Source organism: Periplaneta americana, chromosome 9 (genome assembly GCF_040183065.1).
Source record: "Periplaneta americana isolate PAMFEO1 chromosome 9, P.americana_PAMFEO1_priV1, whole genome shotgun sequence".
Classification (NCBI taxonomy): Eukaryota; Metazoa; Arthropoda; class Insecta; order Blattodea; family Blattidae; genus Periplaneta; species Periplaneta americana.
In genome coordinates, this window is record NC_091125.1 from 118,138,954 (window position 1) to 118,153,441 (window position 14,488).

At 38.5% G+C, this 14,488-nt stretch overlaps 1 protein-coding gene across 1 annotated transcript in view; it reads left to right on the forward strand.

Annotated features, from left to right (window-relative positions):
- LOC138706424 (signal-induced proliferation-associated 1-like protein 2) overlaps positions 1 to 14,488 on the forward strand; it is a 267,880-nt gene that overhangs the window by 149,610 nt on the left and 103,782 nt on the right. Inside the window, exon 2 of the mRNA XM_069835715.1 lies at positions 9,601 to 10,382. Coding sequence (XP_069691816.1) covers positions 9,610 to 10,382 — 773 coding nt within the window. The 5' untranslated portion in view covers positions 9,601 to 9,609. The remainder of the gene's footprint in view (positions 1 to 9,600; positions 10,383 to 14,488) is intronic.

Here is a 14,488-nt window from a genome sequence, read left to right on the forward strand (position 1 = left end):
AAATTTAAAAAAATACAAACAAAAGAAAATCAAACTACTGTATTAAATTTTATAACACGACAAAATTACCATGGAAAAACAAGTAAAGAGCAGAAGGGGGGGGGAGAGGGAGCGATGACTCGAAATTTATGACCTGCACAAAATTATATAGCCACAAGCCCATCATCAAACGTCGGGTATCAACTTTATCCCCGGTGTAGTTCTCATTTGTCAAGTAAGTCTTCTTGTGAAAGATAAATTATATCGTCTCTCTGAGAATCGAACCGATGTCTATTCATTGACAATACTAAAGTCAGCTTAGGTGTGCTTGGGTTGCATGTTATTTCGTGGAAGCTAACTGAATGGTGTTAAACGGGACTGCGGGGTCTATGAAAGAAATCTTTTGAAGTGCTGAGACGGCAGCAATTTGGAACCTTGCCATCGTGTAATCAAACGTTTTAGTGGACTTGGTTCACTTTCGCCCGATATATGTCGTTAACGGAAACATTGCTTTTTAGTTTATGTTATAACATAAGGTTTTGATTGTTTCTTTAAAGACGTGGTATCAACTTTGGCGATCATGTTTCTTTGAATAAGTTCAAGAACTGGGTGTATATTGTAGTTTCTCAGTTGGTGGTTCGCGCGTCGAATGAATTCAGATTTGTTTATAGGGAAGTACATATTCCATTTAACTTCTCTATTCTAGGCAACTGTCCCGTTCCGTGGTATCGTAGCCTAAGGCATCCTGCCTAGGACTCGCATTACGGAATGCGCGCTGGTTCGAGTCCTCATGGAGGAATTGTCTCCTGAAATTTCGGCCTGTGTAGGCTATGGGACCGATGCTTACTCAGCATCGTGATGCATTTGAAGAGCTGCGATAGGTAGCGAAATCCGGTTACGAAAGCTGGGGGGATCATTGTGCAACCACACGATTCCTGGGCCCTTAAAGGACTGTAGCGCCACGGATTATTATGATGATGATGATGATGATTATTATTATTATTATTATTATTATTATTATTATTATTATAGGTAACTTCATTGTAATCTTAATAGAACAACTACAAAATTAAAAAGAAGAATCCGAGATGTACTCAGGAAACCTGCCTATCAATTAGAGTGCCGGTAACATTTTTGCCTGAAATAGGCTAACGTTTTTTGTCTCGTGCATCATGTTTGAAGCGACTTTATCTCGAATTTTCTGATATGAAGTAAGTTTTTGTAGTGGTAACATTAATATCTTAGGTTATATTTTCTATCTAAGGTGACCATATTTCCAGAAGTAATGCTGTTACGGATAATGTGTCATAAGGGACTTTTTCTCAAACTGGCATTCCTGTCTGAAATAACGTATTTGCTGTAAGTGGTCTTCCTGAAGTAGCATTTTTATCTCGGGCAACATTTCTCATTTGAAGAATCATTATTGTTTTCTTCTGCTTCATTCTTTTCAATTGACATTCTTTTGTCTGAAGTGATTTTTTGTTGTAATGTTACTTGTATTTTGTCTGAGTATTTCATTTACTCTGTTTGTGTATAATATCTAATACTGACTGAGGGGCCGACGCCCCTGAAGAATCTAGTGCAGTCGCCTCCTGTTAGACCCAGCGAGCAGTACACGCATCAAGACTACAGCAGCCGATACAAAAGCCTCGTTGTGTTTTGTGCAATTAACATCGCTTCAACTGTTTGGTAACATCTGACTCACTCTGCGGCTTCAGGCAGGACCAGCGTTGTTAACAGCGGCACGAAACATTGTATAAGGAAGTTCGTATTAGTTTTCCAAAACAGACGATTGAAAGATTAATATTGCTCATGGTTTTGGTTTCTAATCCATCTCGTTGACGTCTTTTGCATCCGGGAATTTTTTGCGACAAAACCGTTTCTGTCGCTCAAAGAAAGTTTTAGTTTGACATCGGTACAAAGATTAAAGTATCTTCCTTCAATACGTAATTTTCATAACTTTGAGGAGTACTTTTCGACGAAAGTGAACGTACTATCCTCGAAGGGGTGTAAAATAATATGTGTAACGAAATACTGTATTTATTTCATACATAATTTTAAATGTTATACTTTATTTTATTTGTAGTGGGATAATTAGGTTATTTTCATCGTGATTGTATTTGGTTTGGTGTCAGGAGCAAGTTATGAGTATAGTTGTTCGCAGAGATTTAATGCTTACTGTGCTTGTCATTAGATTCGAAGTCCTTGGTTCGAAACTGGTACTGGACGATGAACATTTTAGGGGCGATAAAATTCTGAGAATGGTTTATTTTGCAGTGGAAGTGGAGACGGCAACAAGCGTTCTCGATTGAGAAGACTCCAAACTCATGGAGCCACCGGCGTAGCTCAGGCGATAAGACGTCTGTTTGTCAAACCCGAGCAGCGTTCGGGCATGTGTTCCATATCCACTTGGGCTGATTACTTGGTTGGGTTCTTTTTCAAGGTTTTCCCTAATTGTCAGATAGTCACATGGCGAATCCTCGGCCTCATCCCGCTATCATTAACTTTATCGGCACTAAATAACGCAATAGTTGGCGCTGTGTCGTTAAATTGCTGACTTAAAAACTCACTGCTGATCCCTTTTTTTTTTTTTTTTTTTTTTTTTTTTTTTTTTTTTTTTTTTTTTTTTTGCACGGTTTCCTACTTCACGAACGTACCTATGCATTTACTGTTGAGTCAGCTGTCCGAAGACAGGTTTGAATCTCACCAATACGATATCAGTCATGAGGCAACTAAGCCAGGAGGTAATGGGGTTTGATGGTTAGTTCCTTTTTCCTTCATTGCATACATCACTGACTAGAAAATATTACACTAATCAGACTTCAGATATATAGTATACAAACTTCTTCCTCTGACATCGTCATGTGAAATGTAGGCTGCTGTCTGATAATAGATGTATATGTCAGCCAGAACCACTATCAGAGGTAATCTGTGCATTGTAGGTCACCATCTCGATTGAGATTGACCTGTCTGCTGTACAGAGCGTAATGGAACCCATGAGGTCTCTGAAGGACAGGTCAAAAAAGACTGACAGTACGAGGATGAACACAATAATTCAGTTGACTGTATTGTATCAAAACATGAATAGCTAATGGATACTTGAAATAAAATAAAATAAATGAAAAGTCTTTTTGATTTTGTATACTTCCGCGAATGCCTAACGTTAACTAGATTATGCTTTTTCCACATGTTTCCGTAGCTTTGCAGAAGTCTTCTAAATCTTTGAATCATTGCTAGAATCTTTACTTTTCTTTTCTTATTCGACCATCATACGGTTTCAGTCCAATAGGTCTGCAGTAACGAAGCAAATAAATTTTTCATTCATTCATAGTTTTCTGTAGTTTTCACTACAAACCCAGAATTCTCTAAACTTCCCTGTTTGCCTCCTTTCTCTGAATTTCAGCATACTATCCTTATCTTAATGCTGTCTATCTCCTGATATCGACTTCTGCCCCAAACTTTTGTCCCGTTCACCATTCCTTCCAGTGGATCCTTCAGAAATCAGTTTCTTCTTAGCCAGATACCTGGCCAATTTCCTTTTCTCTTCCTGATCAGTGTAAGTAACTTAGGGAGCGAGAAATTATTAAATTTTGTCTGATATCGTGCCATCATGGATTTGGAGCTTCATTGTGTCAATTGTAAGGTTTCAAAACTGCTCAGATATAACTTAAGAGCAGAGCTGTTCCGGAACTGTGGAGTATAGGCAGAATCTGCATATTTAATTTTTTATTGTGATCTGAATCCTTTAGAAGTTTTTAAAGCACCGCATAACCCACATAACTGCATGAATTTAATTATACGGTGGATTCAAGAAAACTTCACAGTTTTGTCATGTAACTTCTAACCTAACTCATAATTGTGCAGATTGTTAAGTAGTCATATCTCATTATACGAAGCTTTACTATGTAATACTGTTACTGTGAATTATTTTTTATCAATGGCTCTCAGCGTGTTATTATAATTCAACTGATGACGCAGAGCTCACGCAGATTGCCTTAGGTCATCGGCATCTTCTCCGACATGACTGTAGTGCGGGTCATCTAATTCTTGCGCGATATTATTTGGGATCCCTCACGAATGAAGACTAGGTACTACGGTAAAGAATATTTTGTTAGTAATGGGAAAGCTACAGTTTTTAGTTAATGATTCCAGTTTTTAATAATAATAATAATAATGCACTCTAATCAGCATCCAGCAAGGGATATTTTCAAGTAATTAGTATATTTTTACCGGGGATGAGACATTAATAATTCTGGTAACACAAGAATAGATAGTGTGTGTGTGTGTATGTATGTATATTCCTGGGCTGTAAGGCTTGCTACTACGTCATTTGAAAACGAGTTTTGAATCTTATGAAGGTCACGAAGACAAATTTCATTTTGGTAAATTAAATTAAAATAAAATAAACGTTTAACACTAAGGGCTATGTACTGTATTTAGTCGAGAGTTCGAAGACTGGTTGGAACCTCACTAGTGACCCGATAAGGTATCACTCATGATGCAACTAAGCTAGGAGATAAATAGGTTAGGGTGGCCAGTTCATACATCACTGACTAGTAACATTTTACTTATCAGACTTCAGATGTATTCAACAATTGGGCTTCCTCTGACCATATCATCTAGCGATATGGAGACCTACTGCCTTATAATAGATGTAGGTACTCTCGTGCTAATGTCAAGTTTATATTAAAAATATGAACTGTCAAATGGTCAACACTTTAAACGAACGTTTCACGATACTCAGAACTGAAACTATATCCAGGCAACATTCAAAACATAGAGTTTCCGTTGTCGACTAGCGCATGACGTCATTGTTCTAGCATAGAGTTAAATGCTGAATCTCCAGTCCTGTCTGACCGGTAGGAGCATTTGGTTTCTGTGCACTATGAAATGTTTGTTTCCCCGCTGTAACGAATGAGTGAACATTGCTCTTAAAATGAGTTTAAAATCGACAAAGCGCAATATTTAACATCTGCACTGCAGAACTCTCAAAACAACCATATTAATATGTTTCACAAGTTAAATTTCACATTGGGTAAACTTCATTTTATTACAAGGTCAATACTAGTCGGTAGGTCTCTAATAAAGACAGCATTGTTATAATTCGAACGTGCCGCAGCACCAAGCACAAGGATTATATTGAAGGAGGAGTAGGACGACTGTGCCTTAAATCGATGTAGATTTTGTTACTCTAACAGTGAAACATTGTCCCGCGCCGTGGCGTTGTGGTCTAAGGCATCCCGCCCAGGACTCGCGTTACGGAATGCGCGCTGGTTCGATTCCTAATGGGGGAAGAAATTTTCTCATGAAATTTCGGCCAGTGTATGGGACCGGTGTCCACCCAGCATCGTGATGCATTTGGGGAGCTTCGATAGGTAGCGAAATCCGGTTCGCAAACCAGCTATAACGGCTGGGGGGCTCATCGTGCTAACCACACGATACCTCCATTTTGGTTGCATGATCGTCCACCTCTGCTTCGGCTTGTGGCCGTGAGGCCAGCAGCCGGCTGGTTGGTCTTGGCCCTTCATGGGCTGTAGCACCACGGATTATTATTATTAACAGTGAAAAATTAGAGAAGGGAAAACGATTATGGATAACAAATACACAAATCAAAATATGTCACTTTTTTTTAAAGTTCGAGGGGAGTTCAAACCCGGTATCCCTTCCTTGCGTACGCCCCTGAACGGGAAGATGTGATGCCTAATAGGAAAACGGGAGAACCCAGACAAAAACCTCAACTACGACCTCGTCCGCCACAAGTGTCACTATGGATTTTTCATATGGACCGTCCGCGTGATAGGTCGAAGGTCTGACTACTCAGCCATCGCAGAGGTTTAGCTAGAGATGTTACGGCTGTAACATCATTGTAGGTCTAGGAGAGAGGCTATTCTGTTCGATAATATATTGTCTCGCTAAACACAATTGGAAGGTCCAGTAATTTTTATTATTTATTTGCTAGAGCTTTCATTGTTAAAACATTACTTCCTATTATTGTTATTATTATTATTATTATTATTATTATTATTATTATTATTATTATTATTATTATTATTATTAATTTAACAAAAATTAGGGTAATATATCGACTGTTCGAACAAGGAAAATTGTTATCTAATGAACTCTAGCAAGAGTGAATTCATTGTCGACAATGGCCATTACGTCAGCGTGGTTTGTGCGCACACCTTCGCGAGTACAGCTTCCTGCGTGCCTACCCCGTGACGTCGCCGGAATTTATTTGCGACAGAGAGCGTTCCAGAGCATGATTCACACGACTACTTGTCTGCAGAGAACCAGTCGCGATGCTTTCAAGGGGCCTTTCGCTCACTGCTATGTTGTCGGAAAATCCTGTAAGATCTATGGTTGATGGCAACCACTCTTATAGTTTTCATTCCGTCATTACTTTATCTTGTATTTAATTTTGCAAACTCTGAGTAGATTATTACCTGCTTTATTCCTGCGTCCATACCACGTTCTGACTGCTTACAGCGCCATATTTTCACTTGGTGGCAAGACTTAGAACTAATTATTTTTTTTTGGTATAATTCGCGAGCGCATTGCTTAATTAGCATATCTACGAGGTTTCACACTCCTACGATCATTACAGTTCGTGCTGTGTCACGCTGAACACCGTCAGTTTAATTATAAGCGCCTGATATTTTGATGCGCTGAGTTCAAATAATAATAATAATAATAATAATAATAATAATAATAATAATAATAATAATACTTTATTAACAGAACAAATATACATATTGATTATTTTTTATATATGAACTCTCTCGCACCCCCAGAAAGAGTAAGTTACATACTCGTGCTCAGGGGGCATTCCACGTAAGTTAATGTTAAGATATTTTATTGAATAACAGAGTAAAAAGTAATAAAAGAAAAAATAAGAAAAAACACATCACAATAATTGAACTTTAAATTTTCTCTATCAGCAATGTTTAATAGATTTTTTTAAATAAGGAGCATTAGCAAATCGTATGTTTGGGAATTTATCTATTATCATGCTATAAAGCCTTGGACCGAAGTTGCTACTGTGATTATATGCTACAGTTGTACATTTAGGAACTGTCAAGCATATGTTGTCTGATCTTTTGGTTTTATATTTATGTAAATATAAATGAAATATGTTTTGGTTTTTATGTACGAAATTCAGTAGTACATTGTTAAGTCCAAAATTATCAATTTTTTGTTTTGGATGTCATATAATACCTCAGGCAATAGAGATTTCAGTGGTTTAATTGTACAGAGTAAAACCTTGATTAAGCCAGGAATATTTGAAAAATAACTCAGAGACAATAGAATGTAATGGATCTTGAAACTTTAAACTTGCTCTCCTGTAAAAACAGTAAAATGTGACTTAGCACGTTCTTCCCCTGGACCCTTCATTTGCATTACATGACCAATGGGTACAGATGGTTGTTGTTGTTTAGTCAACTATGGATTCCACCATTAAATTCAGCGCTAAAATCTGAATTAGAAGGACCTTATTTCATGAAAAAAAAAAAAAGCACTGTTCAATTATCGATGGCGTTGAACATTAGCTCGTATGTAAAAAAAAATCAGCTTTACAGGAGAGGGATTAAACATTTTAATATCTTGAAAATTAACAAAAATGTCTGACATAAGAGGATATTTAAATCTCTTCTTGGGAAGTTTGTATCGATGTCTCGACTTAAGATGTGATTGTAGAAGATTTGGGAAAATTTATTTGGTGGGAATAAAGTGAAATCTTATTACGTTATTTTTTTTACATACGCCATTGTTATGTAATGTTTAAGATCGTTAAATAACTACCCATGTAACATGCTATTCTCTTTTGGTGAAAGTGATGGCTGGGTATCTTAAATGTGTTAGTATTTTTGTTATATATACGAATACTTGGGTAAGGAAACAGTTGTTTTCTGCTCGTATTAGGCCTATATAAATTCTGGAAAATCTTACTTCTCTTTTCTCGACATCTTTCGAAATACCGGGCATTGACTTCAGAGTTTCAAAGCGTTGTTCCGTATAATGAAGGTAGAACTTAAACTGAGAAGGAGTCAATCTGGCATCGGAACTGGAATCCGGTGTGGCTTAGTGGATAAAGCGTCAGCACGTAGAGCTGAAAACCCGAGTTCGAGTCCCGGTGCCGGAGTGAATTTTTCTCCGTTGTACCCATCCTTCATCATATGGTAACGCAGAATTCCTGCACGGAAATATCATATGTACTTCGGTACATTATAATAATATATAATTGTTCCGTATATTCCGAAAGAAAAATACATTGAGAATAGAAACTCTTCATACAATTATTATTATACAAAATAACTTCCATAGGAAAGACTAGAAATATCAGAAGCAATGCTAAACTGGGATCAGAGCTGTTTATCTCAGACATTTGTTTACACATCTTTATTATACCGACAACCAGTCTTGATTTATTTTCGTTACTGTTTACATTCCATATATATATATATATATATATATATATATATATATATATTTTCATCAATAACATTTCTTAATTCGTGTAACTGCTCTTTCAGTGTAAACCTGTTAATCTAAAAAGTAATATTTCACGGACTGATATTATTCTCTATGACTTTCTAAATTTATCTTTGCCCTTTGATCGTTTATTATTTTTTTTAACTTAGTGTTAGGGAAATGGCATTATAATTTAAAAAAGGGATAGACCTATAGAAATATTACGCCAGTGTACTGTTGTAGTATTTTTAACAGTTTAATAGTATTTAAAGGCTGTGAATGTGTATTCTTTTTAGTGTATTGAGTAAATAGTATATACTGGTAGCACTGCGGCATCTTCAAACAAAATAATTAGAACTGTAGATAATCGGTCTGAAGAAGTTATATTTTGCGAACACATTAAAAAAGGAATTCGAAATTATGGTTATCCCTGATTTTTATGATAACTTTTCTACGTATAACTGGTCAGCATATGCTTTGGTTGCAGTATTTGACAATTATATCGACATCCGTCAGTCATAGATAAGTTCTGACTATGCCCCACACCAAAATGAAATTTCCTAGACTCCACTAAACTCTGCTTGTGCGATAGTTGTGGGGTGAAGTCCTGGGACAAATGGGTCACGGTCCTGTTTTACTTTCTAAAAGTTAGGGAAAGTTACTCGTTCGAGATTCGATGACAAATATGGCGTCTTTGCCAAAAGACAGACGCGCTCCGGTCCGTGGCATCGCTTTGAAGGCTATGTTTAGTTTCTTCGTGATAAACTGCTGTGAATAAAAAAAAAATTATAGGGTTTCTTCTGTTTTTTGACCATTATATTGTGTAATTAACTTGTCTCCGCATTGAAATGGGACAAATGGAGTTTAAGAAACGAACAACAGCCATAATCATTAATACTCCAATAATCGTCTCCCTTATTTATTTTGTCTTTGTAATGATAAAGAGACTTTGAAGGGTTGGGGCGTAGTAAGTTCCTTATTTTGGCTTTATCTTTTCTCCCCACACGTTGTGGCGTTGTGACTCTCGTTGACTCATTTACTACTGTGCATCTATTTCTTGACCGATTTCTTACATGTAAGTAGTAATAGAATAAAGCATAGAGGCTTATAGAGTGATTGTTTTATCATTGCTTGGAAACCGATTTGTTGCAGCGTGATGGGATGATCGGGCTGAGCTCAGGGGCGGCTCCCCCCGTGCGGGAGCGCGCGATGCAGGCCGTAGACTACTACAACAGCACGGTGCTGCGTGCGCGTGTTGGGGCGGGGCTAACGAGTCCTCGCAGCGGCGGCTCGTGCACTCCTGCCGGCCAGGACGCCCTGCACCGCAGCAACTCGAGTCTGGAACTGGCTGCCCCCGACCCCCCGCAACTTCGACGTGAGTATGGCAGCCACGGCTCCATCGACGTGATCTCGGGGGCGGGCGACAGCTTCTTCGCCATGCTGCAGGACTACCGGCCCGCCGTGCTGGGGCTCCTGGCTACCGACCAGCGCTCTCCTGGGCCCGCCGAATATCTGCGGGGCAAGGTGGAGCCGCCGCCCGCTAGCGAGAACGCCGCCAACGCCCTGGAAGACTTGCCCCCTGCGTCCACCAGCCCTAAACTACGGCTCAAACTGCATCGTTTCCTGGGAGGCAAACCTCCGCGTCACCAGCACGCCACGGTGGACGACAGCGTCGTAACGCCTTGCACCGCTTCTAGTGGCGAGCTGGAGGAGAGGCAGAGGCGCCGTGCCTTCGCGCACTACGACGTTCAGTCCATCACTGCCAACCTCGGCTATGCTGCCAAGCTGCGTGGGTTGCTGCTCGCCAGGCGTCGCAACACAACTACAGGAGCGTCCGCGGCCTCCATGCTGGGCGCCCGCGCCGCCACACCCGACGGCGGCGATAGCGGCGACGAAGACGCGGGCGACGGACGCGGCAATGATCTGCTCGAGAGGTGAGTCTGGTATTAACTTTCTTAACTATAAACAAATACTGTGTCTACTCAACAATATACGGATGCCAGTACAAGCATGATAGACCTGCATTGTCTTCCGTAGCCAGGCTCTTCTGAAAAAGCGTAAGAAATATCGCGATCGCTGTCAGAACCTTTGCTGCTAAGACTGTTATTTGGTTTAGCGCAGGAAATGGCACCATTTCATGTTGGAGTAGGCCTAATAGAGATGGTTGAGACCAATTCTATGTAACAGTGTTTATGTCCTAAAATAATTTCCTTTTACTGTTCATTTCGGGGTATTGCCGTAGGCATCTGGTGTGAGTGCTTTCGTAGTGAATTAATACATAGCCAAACTACTTTATAGAATATGGATACGGACAGTGTAAGGAAACGTGTAACTAAACGCTGTTTCTGGCACCTTATTTTAGACTTAAACTTTATGTTTTCGAAATGAACACTTACCTTACAGTGATGTTTTACAAATTTCACTTGACGACTACTTAACTCCAAACCACCAGATTTCTTCAGGCGCAGAATCGAACTACGCCCAATTAACATGAATGACATTTTCTTGTAAAGCTAAAGAACAGGCACTTATGGGGTGACTTCGGAATACATTGTGCTATTACATTTATTTCTCGGTACTTCCTCTTTAATGTTCCCACTTTTCTGGGAAATCTGTTTGTGTTTTCTTTTAAGAAAGATGAGTTCGGATATTCACATCCTTTACAAACTTCTAAGTTATCCCGTAGCCCGTCCCTATGCCTGACCATACTTACTCCGAAATCTGGGAGGAAAACACGAATTTTCCAGTACACATTTCCACCGCGCTCTTAATTAGCCCATTTAGCCAGTAACATTTCCATTTCAAGTCTTATATAGAATAGAATATAGAAACTTGCAACACTATCTTAATTATTAATCCAATAGTTGTTATCTTCCACTAGTCAACACTTATTATTTATTTAGCGCTTATAAAATTTCGAATTTCTGCAGACACTGTTTCCATGAAGCAACAGGATATCATTTATACGTGAAAAGCGACGTAAGCCGACACTGATTATTTTGTGTCTTGAGTGAAACGATTTGTTTCTGATGCATGTCTGATACCCTACGGCCCTGTTGAATCGTTTGACTCCGGTATCCGTATGTAATGCACAGGAAGCACCGGGAATAAACACATTCCTGCTGATCAAAGTTTAACGGGGCACAGGAAATTGCTGTCTAATTGACTAGACTAGAGGAATACAAACCAATTCCTTTGTGAATGGCTTCCGCGAACAGATTCTTCTGTGTTTAAAATTCTTGGTTAATTTATTGACGCGTTAACTGCTGTACGTAACAAATTTATAGAGGTGATAGTTAAAATTTATTACATTGAGTAATAGGTAATAACGTTTCTGTAGCAACAATCAACAAGAAAAGGGAATCTGAAAGTTTATGTACAGGAGGTTTCTACGGAGTTTCACCAACATTCACGGATCTTGTTCCTGAGATACATTGGAGTAGATTAAGTGTGTGTGAGTTTGGACCCGGTTCCGAATAGTTGCGCAGTTATATTTCATTTTGATAAGCAGGCCTACATAATTTGAACCAGACTTGTATAGATCGATCATATTTTGATTACTGATGGCGTGAATGCAATTATCTGTTGTTTTACTCCTGCGTAGTACATGCAAGCAAAACTGTAGTTTTTCTTACCAGGGACGCCAACTTCTTTTAATGCTTGCCTTCTCGCTAAATTGAATTTAAAAAGCCGCTAAAAAAAGTACTAACACTAATGTTAACCTCAGAAGTCGTTATATTTCGCTAAAAACTTATTGCTACCATTAATAATAAGTGCCGTGCTGCACAATTACAGGCTCAAGCGCCTGCAAGGCGAAGTCGATAATCGCTCTCCTGTTACTTCAGTAGGCTTATCATGGATTTCATGGGCCTTGAATTCTTTCTATTGTTAGAATTGCATAATACAATGAATAAAGCAGGGGAAGGAATCTTACGAAAGGGGAGAGGGAAGGAAACAAATAAATATTGTAATGAAATGTTAAAAACAAAGTCTTTTCATCCTATCAAGAAAATTATTAATAAACATGTTTAAGATTTATGCCTTTTCCAGGAAAGTCGCTGTAATACTCTTATTTGTCATTAGACTCCAAAAGTAAATTCTTGTCGTCAACACCAGCTAAAAGTCGCTAAACATTACGACAAAATCGTCAAAGTGGCATCACTGTTTCCTAATACACTGGTATTCAATCTGTAGCAGTAGCGGCTGGTGATCGAAATCCTCGGTGAGGCCAGATGCAACTAGTTTAATTGCCTCCGATAGGAAATGTTTATGATATTAATTATTGTTGTTATTATATTATTAATATCATTATTACTGTATTATTATTATTATTATTATTATTATTATTAGTCTATTATTATTATCAATGAAAAATAATAATTTCACTCACCAAATAAGCTGTTATGCTCTGAGTTTCAGTGATTGTTTCAGTGTGATGAAGCAACCCATATGTGTTGAAATTCCCCTTTCTTTCTTTTCTTTTTTTTTTCTTTGACAGCAACAAACAAGGCCAAGAGAAGTTTATTTTGCATCACATTACCACATAACCATTTATGTTGCCGATACCAGAATGCAATATAAACTCGCGTTTTAAGATTATGTGTGAGAAAAATTATCAGCGATGTCGTAGGTATCTCGATAGTCTCTCTCTGTATTTAAAACTTCCTTTCTTTCAGTATTATTTCTTCTCAAAAAAGGACACTCTAACAATGAATTAACTGCACCAGCATTACTTCTCTCATTTGTTTCTGTTTATGTTTTCCCGAAATACATAACAACATTGGCCCACATTCACTACACCCTCGCTTATGTCATAAACTGAAACATAAGGGGAGAGAATCGAGTGGGTCTCTGCCTGCCAAAGAGCTGGAATTTTGTTATTTATGGCCTAGTTAGGAAGACAAGTCACCACTGCTATTCCCACCCCACTCTACCCTTGAGGCCGGCCCATGGATGGGACGAGTGAAATCTGACCAGGCCAGACGAATTGTGCCTCAGCTGCAACGTTTTAAGCGCAAGCTCAAAGCCCGCGAAAGGACATGAAATGCATTAAGCGAGACCCGGCACGAACGATTCTAGCCTCAGGAACAAATTTTACTGCAAAACAGGTCTATATACATCACAAGCCAAACCCGGCACGAGCAATCCTGGCCTCAGGAACAAATTTTACTGCAAAACAGGTCTATATACATCACAAGCCAGACCTGGCACGAGCGATCCGGCCTCAGGAACAAATTTTACTGAAAAAACAGGTCTATATATATCATAGTTTTCAAATGCTTCTACAGCGATATATGCTTTCTTTCAAATAACAATACATTATATGAAAACACAAAATTTGATTTCAGTTAAGCCAAGTGACTGAGGCCCGGCCTCACTTGCCTCAATCAGCCGCCACTGATCTGTAGTAGGGGGTACGCGGGATTGTCTCAAGGGATACGAATTACACTGACTAGATAAGTAAAAATGCTGACATACTTATTTTATTATACTTGGTAATTATTGCAGTGTATGTATTTTCTTTTACAATATCAACTCTTGTTTTTCCTTGTCTCAGTAATATTTTACATAATTTATTACTGTTATTATTACATCAATAACTACGGCACTTTTAATAATGCATAATAATAATAATAATAATAATAATAATAATAATAATAATAATAATAATAATAGTGATAATAAAGGGAGCGATCGCTCCTGGACCCCTCCATAAAAAAGAAAACATTAACTCTAATTTTATATTGTAGATGCTTTTTGTCTTTGGTCCCTACAATAATGTCCTTCCTGCATGGAATAAATGACCAAAAATTGATGAATGTGCAATTTAAATTAGCAATCCTGCTGACAATCGGACGATTTACGAGGAAAATCCCTTTCGGCTATGTACAAGATTTTGCTCTAACTCAGTGTATTGACTTCCCTTTCGTTGTGCTATTCTTTAATGGTTTCTCTGAAGTAGGACCTATTTGCAAGAACCGGCAGATCCTTGGTTATGAAATCGTAGCCAGGATATAGTGTAGCGGCTGACAATACATAA